Consider the following 16,009-nt stretch of genomic DNA (forward strand, 5'->3'; position numbering starts at 1 on the left):
GATACGATCAAATAAAATTATGATTGGGGTGGTAAATGTTTATTTTGCTTGGTTTTAATCTTTAAAGTTGCCATTTTTAAAAATATTACATATTTTTTTATTATATATATATTTTAAAATAATTTAAGTAATTATAATGCAATATATGTTCAAAACTTCTTTAACCTATTAATAATATGCGCATATATTGCAAACACTTTGTGGATTCATATAATATTTAATCTTTAGGAATCATAAGACATATTGTGTATATATTACTTTTATTTAAGGGTAAACAACATGATTGGTTACTTTTATTTAAGTTTTGTACATTTTTTTCTTATTAAATTTTAAAAAATATAATATTTGACCACCTTCGATTCTTATTTCATTAAGATGTGTTTATGTTTGTTTTTATTTAATTAAGATATAACCATTTATCTTATCGATTTTTAAATATTTAATCATTAAAAATTTGACTCTCGGCGAGAAAATTAACTAAAAGTGATAATGTTTTAATTAAATAAAAACGAAAAATGACTAGATATTATATTCTTTGAATTTAATGGGAAAAAATATATTAATTTAAAAGACGGATCCTTTATTTAAACCATAGTACGTAATAATATTTGATTTGAGAGGTAATGACTAGATATTATGAAAACTAATGTTGCTCTTTTAGTTTGTACAACTTAAATGCTGTTAACCTAAACCTCTTTTATTGGCAAAAATATTTGTAAATTTAATTGGCTGACTGCTTGAGGTCCAATCGTCGCTCTTTCCCCATCAATTTATGTTCTTTCATTCATTTTCTCTCTTTTTTTTAGATTTTATTTTATAGATATGTTTCATTGTTTTGTATACATAAAGGTTTTTTTTAATAATTTTTCTTTTTCATATAAAAATGATACTCGTTTTTGTTAGCTATTTTAATATATATTCTTGTTAATGTAACATAGTTGTTTCTTCTCTTATGAATGATTATTTAGTTATTTTACAGATGTACTTCTATTTTAATATTCTAATTGATTTTCTCATATTAATAGATATTTGTTCAAGTTATTTTTCTTCTTCTCCATTTAATTCTCTAAATTAAATTGTTTTTAACTTTTAAACAAAATAATATGAAACCAAACAATAATATTTCTTTTATTATTTTTTTATACTTTTAGTTATTTTTCTTCATTTTTTACCCAAAACAATAATAGAAAATAAAACAATGCATGCTGCTATGAGTTGTGTGCTTTAGCTTTTATTATGTTTTATAGATCTATACGAAATGTGTCAAAAATTTTAGTTTTATTATTTAAAAAATTACATATAATAACAAGGGTTTCTTTTTTTTTTCTTTATTCTAAGTTTTTCTCATTATTTTTATGCTTTTCTTTAATTTTTTTAGTAGACGACGATCTTAATATTAATTTTTTTTATTTTTATACTATGTCATTTGTTTTTCTTTTTTCTTTTTCAATTTTTTCAACTTTAAATAAAAATATTTATCTTTGTGACAAGTTTTTCTCTACTTTTATGACACGTTTTTCTCTGCTATTGTGAAAAGCTTTTTCTATGTTCTTGCGGTACGTTTCTTATGGCGTTTGGTACGTTTTTCGCATTCCTCTGCGATCGTGTTAGTGTTCGCGCAAATATCATCATGATATTTATTTTTTGATTGTTTTGTCGGTGGTCACGTATTGTAAGATCGCTTCTTTGGTAAAAAGGTTGTTTACCGATATAATCAAAATTGTGTAACGAAATAGTCTGTTAAATTGTTTGATTCGCTCACCACTCCTTTATCACTTCGTAAAGCATCTCGTTCGATAGAAACAAGGAATTGTATGAAGGTTATTCGATTCTTTTAATGTTGAACGTCATTTTTAATGGAATGTTTCATTTTTTTCAATGGAATATTTCGTTTTTGTTTATATATTTTGATTTAATATTTTTATTTCATGTATGAGTTTTTGGTTACTATTGTCCCTAATTTTCTCGTTGAGTGCATTGTATTTGATTCCTTTAATTATTTTTATTAATGAAATTCAATTGTCATTTAAAAAAAAACATATAATAATGTAAAATATTGTATCTTTTAAATTAAAACTAAGTAAATTTATTAATTATGAATTCTAAAATTTATGATATAATTTCTCATTATCTAAAAATATAAATGTCGAATGATACGTGGTTTAGACGATATGAGAATAATTTTTATGGTAAATATTAAACCAATTAATATATATATATATATATATATATATTTCTCTTTTTCCATAGCCACTTCATTTTTTTATTGGCTGTCGACACCAATTTTGGTACGGTTGTCTACAACTGGTATTCATTATTTTTCCTTTACTTTATTATAGTGTATCTTTATTTTTTATTATTTTTTATTCTTAATAATTCTGTTTTTTTTGCACGTATTCTTTTAGCTTTATGGCACGTTTTTGATTATTTGAATGTTGTTTTTGTTTATTTTTTCAGGCTTAGATTTGATCTCGCCACGACTAATCAAGATGGCGCTTATTTATTATTATGATGAATTTCCTTACTTTAGACCATCAGATTGAATTTGGATATGTGATTTGCGTCCGTTGATAGTTTTTTCATATCGCTCGATTCTAATTTACGATATGTCGATTGTCTTTCAATGGTTTTATTTCCTTTTGTTGTTCGTTTACTGATGCAGTCAGATCTATTCGCATTTATCTATTGTTCAATTTATTTAGCTAGATTTTTTAACATTTTCCTTGTATGGTCATTGTGTGATTTTAAATGACTAATTTTCTTGTGTTTAGGAAAATATTCTTATTATATGTTTAGTTTACGATTATAGTTGTAAACCTTTATTGTAATTTAGATATTTTCTATTTTTAATAAAAATAACGACTTTTAAAATATATATATATAATTATTTATTTTAAATTGAATAAAAAATTACTTCATTTATAGAAAATTTTAAAAATATTCACATTAAATCCTCAACCCAATACAAAATTTTCATAAAACTGACAAGGTATATCCAAAGTATGTGCTACCCTGCTATTGGCTGTCTGTTTTTAGTAGTAGTATAAAAGGTTTTAGTATTATTAGGAAATAAATTTATTAATAGAAATATTAAAAGAAATTATTTATTAATATTTTATATTATTATAAGCTTACGTTAAGATATTTTTCAATAAAATAGTCACTGAATATACATTTATGATATTAAAAAATAGAGGAATTAAAATTTTTGAGATCAACGACAACCGGTATCGACAGTGTCGGATTATAAAGTTAACTTGATATTTTACCTAAAGTTGATAAATTAAATTAAAAATTAAATATTTTATAACGGGTCACGTTACAAAAATTTAACTACATACCAAAATATATTAATAAAAGAAACATAACACTCAAATTTAATAATCAAAACTAGATAAAATTTAAGCAAGCATTATGATAATCCATCGTTAATATTATAATATACTAAATATAAATTTGTAATGCTTTCTCAAAAACTAACATAAATTACTATAAATTTTAATTTTAATATATTTAAACAATATTTATAATTTATATAAATGAGGGGTAAATTTATATAATTTGACACCCAAAAAGGTCAAAAGCTGGGTTTTCCAACTTTTTTATTTTGCTTCAAAAGTCAATTTAAATAGAAAAAAAAAATCTAGTTTACTTTGGAAAACAATAAAAGTTTTCCTTCAAGTCTGCTTTTACATCATTGTATGCTTTTATATCTTATGCCCATCACCACTCATTTCCGGGAAAATCCATTGCTTTATGGTACCAAACTCAACCCTTTTTCTTTAGGTATAACTCCAAAAGTGAAGCTAATTATGTTCATTCTTACCAGAGTAATAATGGCGGAACACGCATGAGAAGTCTTCAGTTTCATGAGCATCCTTGCATATCTCTCTATATCTGTGGAAAGAGATTATAGTTGGAATCCCTTCTCTATACTTAAAGACATTAATGCAATCTGAGATGGAATCGATGCAAATCCATGTAGTTTCTAGTCATGTTATGAAATACAGAAAGAAATACTGCAAAATCATTTGATACAGGGTAGTTTCTTTCTCAGCTAAAATAACCAGTCTACTGTCAGACATATCAAAGTTTTAGTTAAGGGCCATATATTTATTTGGGTAAGCTACGTATTTAGTCATCTACCTATTCAAGCGGTTTCATTTTGATCACCCAAATATTTTTTTTCCTTTCCAAAATCATATCTAACGCAGGGATTTAAATTGCGGTTGCAGTCACGTTTTCGGTTACGTTGTGCTTAATGTGATTGAGGACAGAGCGGGCGCTATTACGACTGCGGGGATCATGATCATGCAATAACAGTTTCTGACGGCACCGCTATTTAAATATCTGACCTAACGTTACATTTTGGCTTCATTTTGGTCCCCCGCTGTTAAAAAATTAACGTTGATACTGACGTATCATCATATGATAATGCCACATCATCATTGAAAAATTAAAAAAATATCACTCAGCAATTCTGCTAATTTTATAACGGCGAGTGACCAAAATAAAATCAAAACATGATGTTGGTAAGATTTTGAAATAAAAAATAGTTGGGTGACCACAACGGAATTGCACAAATAGTTAGTGACTAAATACGTAGTTTACCCTGTCAATTTCTACAACTTAAAGCTCAGCAAAAGCATAAGAGTGCTTGACATAACAAAATCAGGCAAAAAAATTCATGAACCTAATACACAGTGCATGATTGTATTTGAAAGGGATTACATTATCTTCAACAATATTTCCACATGTCATTTATTGATTGCAAAAAGTCAATTTATCAACCGGTTGACAATGCAGAGTCATTGTATGCATCACCTTAAAGGAGGCTTATTCTACATGATTGCGATGCTGTTTATTTAACTGGTTTAAATTGAAAAATCGGTTATGATACTTACATGTTCTTTGCTAGAAATGTCATTGGACATTTTTGAGCAACTTCTTCTGCTGATGCCGCTGCAAGGTTTAGGTCTTTAGCCTGCATTGTTAAAATGAAGATGTTTATTCATACTCAGATAAGTCCACCAAAAACTCAGAGTAGGAGAAATTAGTGACGTGACAAATATATATAACTGCCCCTACTTTTTGGGGGTGGCCAAAGGTTCGACTTGGATCTCTTCTTGAGAGTGAAATGTGTGTTACCATTACACCCAAAACTTATTGTAACTGCCCTTACTTCAATGAACATAATTTACAATCATATAGATAAATACATCTTTTATTTATGTATTGCCTAACCTCAATTTTCCTTTTATTTCTGCTATTTTAGTTCTTACGTGGAGATTCGAGGAGCACTGACGCTAAGTCAAAGTTCCAGCTACTTATCTTTTCAAAGTATGTCTTGATTTATCATAATGGACATGTATATCATTGACCTTACGACATATTTCGATCTGTAACTCTATTTTATTAAACTTATTATGATTACCAAGTTGTATTATTTGGAGCTCCATATTTTATAAACTTAATTTACACTGATTTATTTTGGATATTATGATTATGTCTTTATGATAGAGTAAATGATTTCAAGAAAGAAAATGATTAGTCACTTCGATGATTTCGTGCTACACTTAAATCCTCCTAATTCGGGTCAGGTTGGATTAAACATAGCATCCTTATTTTTAAAATAATATTAATAATAAATTTATTGTTATATTTTAATTTTAAAGTGAAATGATTTTAGACTAGATATGTGGAGTTTGATGTATTTTCCGATGAAACAGACATTGGATTCGCGCACAAATGGTCAAAAAGGAATGAATTGAAAATTTTAGGGTCCAACGATCATCACTGATGATGACTGACGATGGTGGTGAGCGACAGGGGGCTTTGGTCGAATTTAGGGGTTAAATGATATTTTATCTAAAGTTGAAGGATTAAAATGATATTTTCTCCAAAATTTGGGATTCAAATCGGTATTTTAGCTAAAGTTAAGAGATCAAATCAAAAATCAATCTCTTTCACTGTCATAAAAGTAAAGCATTTAATATCAAAAATGCTAAAACGTTAGAAATTGTTAACATAAGTGATCAAAACGAGGCCTTTAATCAAGAAGGGGGTTTTAACGAGACCTTCAATTCCTATAAAAAAACATGTGATCAAAACATTAATTTTTAAAATTCGATGACAAAAAAATGAACACTTATGAAACAAAAGTGACTATGTCGGTAGTTCCTTCATATCATGTAGGAACCAGTAATTCTTGTATGTACAGTTCATGTTTTAGATTTTGAAAACTGAAAGAACCGAACGTCAGAAAGAGAGAAAAAGTGGACTGTGTTAACTAGTCATTATATGCTATTTCAGCTTAAACAAGTTACCAGTTTCCAATGCCTTAAGCAACCCGATGAAGTGTGATAAACGTGAAGCAAGTTCTTATTGATACAGATATAGATATAGGCAACGAAAATTGCTTACCATGAGCTTGGATGCAAATCCACCACTATAATTCCTCGAAGATGGCACTCCTTGCATCACACCAGGAACTGGATTATAACTATCACTGTCACATTGAGCTTATTTTAGAAAGAATTATATCAATGGAAAATTCACCAACAGTAAACAAGTTCTTGAGTTTTCCCAATTTGGAGAATAACTCACTCTTGAGAAAACTAGCCCAACCCATATGCTCTTGAGGAACAAAATACACATATTAAGCTTTCCCTTACTCTCCTCCCACCCCCATATATCTTGGCTAACAGATGTCAAATATTTATTGAAAATATAGAAAAGACACGTTCTAATGGTTCCTATATTAAAAGCATGAAATCTGATCAGGTGACAACAAAAAGGTACATAACATGATTTAATTTTCATAAAAGTTGTTGTCAACTAACGAAAAAAGGTACATGCTCCACCCTTAGTAATAACTTTCATTTTTTTCATGTATGGTTGACCTCTGATAAAATATTTGAAGCTAAGTAGAGGATTTTGATTATTTTAAGAGGGTAGCACACTATTGAAGTCTCACTTAAAGAAATTTTATTTTATTATATTTCAAGTGAGTGAAACCGTAGAGAAGTGCTTAGTACCTACTCCAACAGCGAGCACTTGAAGAGTTAAATATCTTTGTCAGGACATCGGCACTTATTCCTAAAGATTGACCAAGAGCAAGAGCCTCTGACACTCCAATCATACTGACAGCCATTGCCAAATTGTTGCATAGCTTTGCCACCTGAATAACAGAACCATATCAATGATATCACAACTTCACCTACTAATCCATAAAGAATAAGATTGAAACCTAAATACGTCAAAGGCGTTATCATTTCAAAGACAGCAAAACAAATAAATGGAAGAGCTTAGCCATCTTGTTTCCAAGTAACCGCATTGAAAGAAAACATGAAAATGAGCAGTTATTTGTTACATATTGATATTTCCCTTAAAAAATAATTATTTTAAAGAATTAATGAAAAAGTAACTCTTGTAACAGCAGGCTGTCTGAATTGGCTAAGAGCTGATACTTGATCAAGTTATAACTTTGGCTGATTGGATAGATCCATAATGAGTCCAATAATTCCATCTTCTTGTACTTCAAAAACATACACTAACATACTGGTGACACTGATTCTTTGTATTGTATTTTTTATGCTCTTGCAGTAAATTCTTTAAGCTGCCATTTTAAACCGATAACATCATCTCAATTCAATACATAATTTCAAATATCATCAGTCAATTATCCAACAGTGCAGAGAAGGCAATAAAACTCTTGTTCAATAGTTAAATGTATCTAGAAACTATGACAAACTAAAGTTTCTTGAGAATATAGCCTAAAATTGAGTTTTCTTGTCCTCTTCACTATTGAATTAAGCTACATCCTGAAGGGAGGGAAGGATGGTAGTGAGAGAGGGGAAATCAAAAGGAAATATTTTCATGTTATAAAGAACACTTACTGAACCATTTCCTGGTCCACCACAGAAAATTGCATTTTTCCCCATCGAGAGAAGTAAGGATTTGGCAGCAAGATACGCATCTTCAGAGCCACCAACCTGGATCACATGGCATTTTTTATCACAAGTAGAATACTACCAAAAAGTGCTTCCAACCTAATCTCATTTGTGTTTCTAAAATACCAGACTTCTGTAGCAACTAGTATTGCATACATCATTAAAAATATAAAAATTATAATATCTTGCAGCAAAATTTATATTAAACAAGCAGCCTCACAAGCAGGGTTAAAATAATTGATAAGTAGTTTAGTAGTAAAAGTAATTTGCAATTGGGGAGGACAGCTATCCTACATTTTCTGGATGAGGTTGGGAAACGAAGTTTAATGGGTATCTCTATGCACTCAATGGAAAACAATATATAATTGGTCAACTCTAAACAAAAAGGTGATCAAATGTGAATTTTTACCATGAAAGTAAGTGAACCAGCTTCTGCAGCTACAACACCTCCAGAGACAGGAGCGTCCAACATGACAGGGCTCTCCCAATTCTCTACATAAGTTATATGAATTGAAACTGAAATATATATACTTTTGTATGCATGTGTGCATGAATATTTACGTATAGATGAAGATTGCAGAGGAATGAAGACATATCATGCAGGTTCGTCTCAAATGTGGTGTATCATTCTCATGTTTGAATGGTAATGTCAAGAAAATGGTGACCCCAAATTAACATGACTAGATCATCTTGTTTCACTGTCCCTCAACCAAGTCATATAATCTTCAATTTCTTTTGATAAGAGGTCAGTGTACTTATATCTGTATATGTGTGACAAAGGTAGAGGGACTTGGGAAATAAAAATAAATAAATAAAAAGATTTCTCTGGAATGAAGACATATCATGCAGGTTCTTCTCAAATGTGGTTGTATTGTTCTCATGTTTGAATGGTAATGTCAAGAGAACGTGACCCTGAATTAGCATGTATAAGGCGTCACTATGATCATCTTGTTTCAATGTCCCTCATCCAAGGCATATAATCTTCAATTTCTATTAGTAAGAAGTCAGTGTATTTGTATCTGTGTGTGTGTGTGTGTGTGTGTGTGTGACAAAGGGAGACAGACTTAGGAAATAAAAAGATTTCTCACACAGAATGATAAAATAAAGGAAAGAGAGTGATAGACTGAGCATGTCAGTTTATCTTAATGACTAAAAGTTCTATTAAAATCTCAGATTTATATCTTTAATTTACATTGACTGGTACCTCTCTTTTCCTTCAGAGAGCAATTAGATATAGACGCAGAGAGCCTTCTTGATGTTTGGGGATCAATAGTAGAAGAATCTATTAATAACCGAGGCCTTAGGATATTTCCTCCTTCAAGTAAGCCATATGGACCATGGTAAACATTCAATACCTATATAAATCAGATTGGTTGCTTAGGTAGAAATTTTTGCAGTTGACAATAAACCTTAGAAATTAAGGAGAAAAGAAGAATTAATATTTAGGTGTAACCGAATTTGATAAATTTAAACTAACAACCTATCAATGGAAACATAAGTACTTGCCCCAGTAGAATTTACATAGAATATAATTAAAAACCTGAAAGCATTATGATTCAAGTTTTGTAATTAATTCTCAATAAGAATGAAAATTGATGAACTCTATTTAATTACTTCTTCACTAGGTAATCTTTTATCCTGCATTCCTTCTGATATACCTGGTTAACACAATGAAGAAAATAGATACAAGAGAACCTAACTTTTAAGGTATTATTATTATAGTATTATTTTTATCGTGAATGATGTTTCAACTTAGATACCTTTTTCATCTTTAACCTTACAGCAAGAATTGATAACCATAAATGTAAACAAGAATATGGGAAGCCAAATTCTAGCTAATAAACTACTTCTATGGATCTAGCAGAAGGTTCATTTCATGGTGATAAAAAGATAACGGGCTTGCTGGAAAGTCAAAAAAGACTAGAAGGTAAAAATCAAAAAAGGGATAAGCTAATACATCCATTATGAACCACAATAAATAAAAAATCACATGAAAGATAATCAAAGTCATAATGCTCACATGAGATGATGAAGGCAACATTGTGATTACAACGTCACTTGCTTCTGCAACTCCAAATGGTGTTTGTTTTGTTGAAACTCTCATGTCAGAGTACTTCTTCATGGCATTACAGTTTCTGAATTAAAATATAAAGGTGCAAATTTGCTTCAGAGAAGAAACATTTTCTATTTTCTACACAAAGAAGAACCTAAATAGCATGAAGAACAATACAACTAGCTGGAAGCGCAATGGAAGCCAAATGAGCATGGTAAATCAAAAGGTAAGATAAGATTTGAATGCATTACACATCATGAACAGTCAATTTGTATCCAGCTTTGAGTAAATTATCTGCCATTCTGGATCCCATATTTCCCAGCCCAATGAATCCAACATTCTGTCAAGGCAAATCAATGATACATTCAATCAAATTAGGATTTAGGAGAAGAATCAGAACAAAAACTACAATAAGACAGTGTAGCATAAAATTGAAGTTATTGGTATTAAAATAACATGAGAAACAGATTATATTTCCACCACCACCAACTGAAAACATCTCACCGACACATTTCTCCATTATTTTACATAATTGAGAATGGCCACTGCAGAAAATTCATTGTGCTTCTTTTAAAGAACATAACCCAATGCATTTATATACCAAACTTAGTTCTACCTCAGTGATAACTGTTTTAGGTTTCTTATGTTCTCACTCAGTAGCTAGCCAGGAAATCAATTTAGCAACTCTAGCTCCAAACCCGGAATTTAGTTAGCTAATTCATGCAATTATTTTAATTATAATCTCAATAAATGTAATCCTTCCCTTGTTCCCACGCATCCTTTGTGCCCAAACAAAAAAGGATAAAGTAGTCAACACTGAGTCCAGTTAAACAGATAGCTAGCATCGAAAGAATATACATGGGATAAAAGTTTAAATTCCATACTCGAGGCATGAGATACAGTCCAAAAATGAAAAAGCGCAAAAAGTTTTGAGGGAAAGGCTGCTAACCTCAAAGGAGGAAGACGAAAAACTGCGAGAAGAAACGGAATGAAATGGGCGAGTATAAAGCAGGGCTCTCAGTTTGTGACTATAAATCTTCATCATCGCCATTGAATTTGAATTGAAATGATAATGGAACAAAGGTGCTTCCTTCCTCTCTAAAAGAGGACTTCGAAGTAGTATTAATTGTTTTTTTTTTTGTATGCTGTAACTTCCTCGCTTGTCTTTTTCTCTTTTCCTTTTTTTTTTAGAAATAAGTTTAATTAAAATATTTATGGATATATCAGGTAATGTATCTAGAATTTGATTTCATTTTAAAAATTAAAATATTTATGGATATACAAGGTAATGTATCTAGACTTTGATTTCATTTAAAATATTTATGGATGAATTTATATAAGGGTATTTTAAAAGATTATTATCTCATTAATTTAAATTTTAGATTCAAGTCGATATTAGAAAAAATATTATTTTAAAGAGGTTAGTAATTTATCAAATATTAATATATAGAGATTTTACTGAATTATTTATATTAGCTAATTTTTAGCAAATCATATAACTTATTTTATTTTTATTTTTATAACGTGAAACTATCGGCCTTGATTAATGAAAATTAAGGGGTTGTTTGTTTGACTCTGAAGAGAATCATTCAACGTTGAATGTCGAACCGTTCAACATTCAGTGTGTTTGTTTCTCACCTCTGAATGATTCAGTGCTGACTGATTCAGCAAAACAATGCTGAATGATTGAGCATCAAAGTACATTCTGAATGATTCAAAACCATTATCAAACATTATGTCACATTCAGAACTAATTCACACATAACCTTTAAATCATTCAACATTTGAATCATTCCGCACTTAATCATTTTGAAGTAAACAAACATCCCCTAAAACAACATTGAGAGGTGCCAGCTGTGTACCACTTTATATGAAACATCTCTCGAAAGAAACAATGAATAGAATATATATTACATATTTTGAATCAATATTATTCTTTGTTTATGTTATTACTTGTGACCAAACGAGAAATGAAAAAAATATTCATAATATAAATTATATGGCAACAAGGCTTATATATATTTCCTTTAAAAAAAAATAAATATTGTTCATCAAAACTATTATATATGGAAAATTCATTGCATTTGACAACAAAATCTAGGGTTGTATGGCTTTGTAATTGATGTTGTAATACATGTAATGATATATTCTTTTTGACTTAGGCAAAAAGTCACAATGTCGATATTTGAACGATGATAGGCATGTAGGATTAGCAATACTAATATATAGAGACTCTAAAAGAAGGATTGTATCTCTATACTATTTTGGGGTAGAGAATCATCTCTCGGAACTATGTATGGTGACTTAAATATTGTTTCTTAGTGTTAGTATCAAGATTAGAGTCATGATATTTATCTGTAGGCTTATTTGATATGCTCAATTGTCAAATGATTTTGACATATCATACGGGTCTATTAGAAATTATGTCAAAGAATTGTAATTTCTCGATGAGTATAAGGCTGAAGCGAAAGAAATTCGAAAGAGGTATAACAAAATTTATATATTTTTTTAATACAAGATTCGAAAAAAATTCTTTAAACTCTTAAATTTAAAATCATCAAGTGCTCAAACTCATAAATTCTAAAATATTGTAAAAATTAATTATATTAACTAAACGAATAATCCATCTATACTCAAAACTCCAACATTTTAAAACTATAGTTCAATAAATTCCTAACGAATTTGATAATGATTAATTATTCAAAACTCTAGAGAAAAAAGGAAAGTGGAGAAAAATGAAAAAGGTAGCCGAGTACTAACGAGATTGGTTAAAGTGGTAAATAGTTTAATATCGTTTCAGTAAATATTAAGTTTGAGGTTTTGTGCATGTAAAAAATATTCATTAGAAAACTCACCCATCAAAATCAGATATGCAATGTTGATCGATCCAGATTCCTCAAGACAATATTATATAACCGAGATAGTAACATAAAAGAAGAAAAAAAAAAGTAACCGAGTGTACACAAAAACAAAAAGAGCATAGTTGTAATCCAAATCCAAAGAGCATGCAATGTGCGTCTCTATTTTTTGTCTTTGGGCTCTTGCCAATTTTGTGGTTCTTCGACATCCCTCATGCCACGACACATTCTCCATTTTGTTTCCTATCGTTAAACCACTGCGCCCTGTTTGCTTTCGGTATTGCGGAGTGTCGGAGGCTTCATTTTCTTGTTTTCCTCTTCTTTTCCCATTTTCTTGTCTTTCTCTTACCGCCCTTCTAATTTAAATAAAATATAAAAATAATTATTTGATTATAATATATTATTTTATTTAGCTCACGATTATTAAAAGTTATATAATGATCTCTTAATTATAACAATTATTTTATTGAGTCATCAAACTATTATACATTACAAAATAATCACCTGATTATTCATATGTTCTAAATTCGTCTATTTTCATTAAAAAATTGAAGGTTGTCCGAGTTGGATGTTAATCTACTTACTAAGATATGATAAAATTATATTTTAATGATATATACTGACACCGTTGTTGCTTTTAAGCATTGACTCGATGTCATAATGTTTCAAGCACTAGATCGGCGACATAATGTAAACAGAGACTCAATCCACAAAATACAACTCAAAAAGTTCCGATATTAGCTTTTTATCATATCTCAATGAGCATGTTTACGTTCTGGCCACCAACTTTTTAACAGAAAATGATGAGTTTGAAACATATGAATAGTCGTGTGACTATGTTGTAACTTTTAATAGTCGGAGGACTCAACGAATAAGTGTTTTATATTCGGGAGACCATTTTATAACTTTTAATAGTTAGAAAACTCGAAAAAACAACAACTTATAGTTGGAGACCATTTGTGTACTTTACTCCTACCAACTTTTAGGCATTTCGGAGCGGAACAGAGCCATTGTTTGTAGCCCTCCCAAATCTTTTGGTATAATAACATTTTAAATATTTTTTAGTTTATATATAATGTTAATATTAATATAATATTTTAATATTAATTAAACTTAATTTTAAAATTATATTCATTAATAATTTTAATAATATAATATGTAATATTTTATTACATTATTTTAATAATATTGAAATAAATAATGTTGATTAAATTATTATAATATTCTAAAAATAATAATATCACATTTTTATAATAATAATATTGTTTATTGTATTTTATATTTATAATGCACATATATATATATATATATATATCAAATAATAAAAAATGATTCACATAACATCATTCAGACTATTAAAAAATGATTTGAAAATATCATTTTTCAAAACAATATAATTTATTTTATAAAATTTATTTTCTAAGATTTATTTTAGTGCATAAATAAACCTAAAATTTAAATAATAATTTTAAAATATTTGATGCAATCATTCGATAAAATTATATATGTACATTTTGGGAAAGAAATATAAATAAGAAGACAAAAGTTGTCTAAGTTATATAGTTTGTTTTGTTTTAAGAGTATTATATATGAAACTGTATACTTTTATGTTATTAAGAATTATTAGCTCTAATCTACCTATTAGTGGTCGGTTAAAGGAAATGCAATTTTTAAAAAAAGATTGAATTCGAGCAATATTGTCTACAAGTAGGGATGGGCATGAGTTAGGTTGAGTTGAATTTTTGACTAACCCGACTAGAAAAATATATATACTCCACTTGAAACTCGACCTGACTTGGGTTAAGGATAACTTCATCTGACCCGATCTCGACCCATTTTTAAAGAATAAATTTGAATCCGACCCCACCCAACACATAAAACTATATTTATAAAAAATATTATTTGTAATCGATAAAAATAGGAATCTAATTAAAAAATAATATAAATAAGGGTATTATTACAATTATCCCTAAATTATTTTTTGAAACCCAACCTGACCTGAATGTATCCTCTAAAAAACTCGATCCGAACCTGATTTTTTTTTAAAACACGATCCAATAGGGTTAAGTCGAGTTAGAACCCACTGGGTTCGAGTCTCGTATTTATACCTATATGTAAGATGTGTTTGGTTACCAATAATTAAAAATAATTTTAAACATATATTATTTTATAATTACTCTCAACTATTCAAAAATAAAAGAAATAAAAAGAATTCATAGTTTATATTTGTTTTGATATATTAGTTTATATATTTATTAAGCCCTAAAAATTACAAAATAATTATGGTAAAAGTAGAAATAAAAGCGAAACAAACAGTCCCTAACAGAAAAAAAGGCGTTTTAATTTCAAGGGTAAATTACACCGTCCCTCATTGTATTTTATTCTCTCTTTTATTTTATTTATTGTACTCTCAATTTTTTAATTTGATCACAAACTTTACAAATTGAATTATTTTACTCACTTTGCTGTTAACTATTTAATGGTGTTATGACATTGTATTATTTATTTTAATATAAAATAATTAAAAATAAATTTTTTGAAGGTGGTCGGATGCCACTGTCGGCCACCGTCTACCGTCGTTGATGGTGGTCGTTGGTCTCAAAATTCATGGGTCGGTTCATCTCAATGCCCTAAGGTCGAATTTGGTGGTTGTTTCAACAGAAAATGTCTTAAACCCCGTGAATCTAAACTGAAACTTTTTGGCTTCCTCATTTTCAATATCAAATTCATGGATTTCAGAGTAAATTTTGACAAAATGGAGGTCAAATTAAGACTCACGGTGCAAGGTGAAGCGACCCGTAAAATTTAAGATTGAACGACCACCATCTAAGGTGGCCAGCAATGGTATCCGACCACCTTCAACTTTTTTTTTATATTAAAAAATAAATAAATAAATTCCATGTCATCAAAACATTAGAGAGTAATGGGGAGTGAGCAAAATGATTTTATATGTAAAATTCAGTGAGTAAGTTAGAAAAATTAAAAGTATAGTAAGTAAAAGAGGATAGAGAATAAATTACAGTGAGAAACTGTGAAGTTTACCCTAATTTCAATTGGAGTGAGTAGCTGTAGAGCGTAGGCCACGGCCACCTTGGCTTCCCCAATGTCATTTCATTTCGTTAAAATCAAAGTGTCCAAAATCATAA

At 29.1% G+C, this 16,009-nt stretch overlaps 1 protein-coding gene across 3 annotated transcripts; it reads right to left on the bottom strand.

The window, feature by feature from the left end:
• Positions 1-3,697: 3,697 nt before the first annotated feature.
• On the bottom strand, positions 3,698-11,105 carry LOC120138729 (probable 3-hydroxyisobutyrate dehydrogenase, mitochondrial). Of its 3 annotated transcripts, none has more exons than XM_039154147.1 (11): positions 10,955-11,105; positions 10,257-10,345; positions 9,973-10,087; positions 9,157-9,268; positions 8,362-8,444; positions 7,899-7,994; positions 7,038-7,180; positions 6,424-6,508; positions 4,905-4,984; positions 3,810-3,897; positions 3,698-3,729 (listed from the first exon to the last, which is right to left on the bottom strand). In XM_039154147.1, exons 1-11 carry the CDS (start codon positions 11,054-11,056, stop codon positions 3,724-3,726), a joined length of 999 nt encoding a protein of 332 aa, XP_039010078.1. In that variant the 5' UTR covers positions 11,057-11,105; the 3' UTR covers positions 3,698-3,723. The 3 variants fall into 3 exon arrangements, with proteins under 3 accessions (XP_039010078.1, XP_039010076.1, XP_039010077.1); XM_039154145.1 differs by having other exon boundaries at positions 3,701-3,729; positions 9,157-9,307; positions 10,955-11,104; XM_039154146.1 differs by having other exon boundaries at positions 3,708-3,726; positions 3,807-3,897; positions 9,157-9,307; positions 10,955-11,104.
• Positions 11,106-16,009: the final 4,904 nt, after the last annotated feature.

Source organism: Hibiscus syriacus, unplaced genomic scaffold (assembly GCF_006381635.1).
Source record: "Hibiscus syriacus cultivar Baekdansim isolate YM2019G1 unplaced genomic scaffold, ASM638163v2 tig00110705_pilon, whole genome shotgun sequence".
NCBI lineage: Eukaryota > Viridiplantae > Streptophyta > Magnoliopsida > Malvales > Malvaceae > Hibiscus > Hibiscus syriacus.

Bases quoted from the DNA above. Each gene is read 5' to 3' on its own strand.
- LOC120138729 (XM_039154145.1), bottom strand. From the start codon at position 11,056: ATGGCGATGATGAAGATTTATAGTCACAAACTGAGAGCCCTGCTTTAT. The intron at 7,181-7,898 runs GTAAGTGTTCTT...TCTGTTATTCAG, and splicing joins GTGGACCAGGAAATGGTTCA to GTGGCAAAGCTATGCAACAA. The intron at 3,898-4,904 runs GTAAGTATCATA...CTCTTTCCACAG, and splicing joins ACATTTCTAGCAAAGAACAT to ATATAGAGAGATATGCAAGG.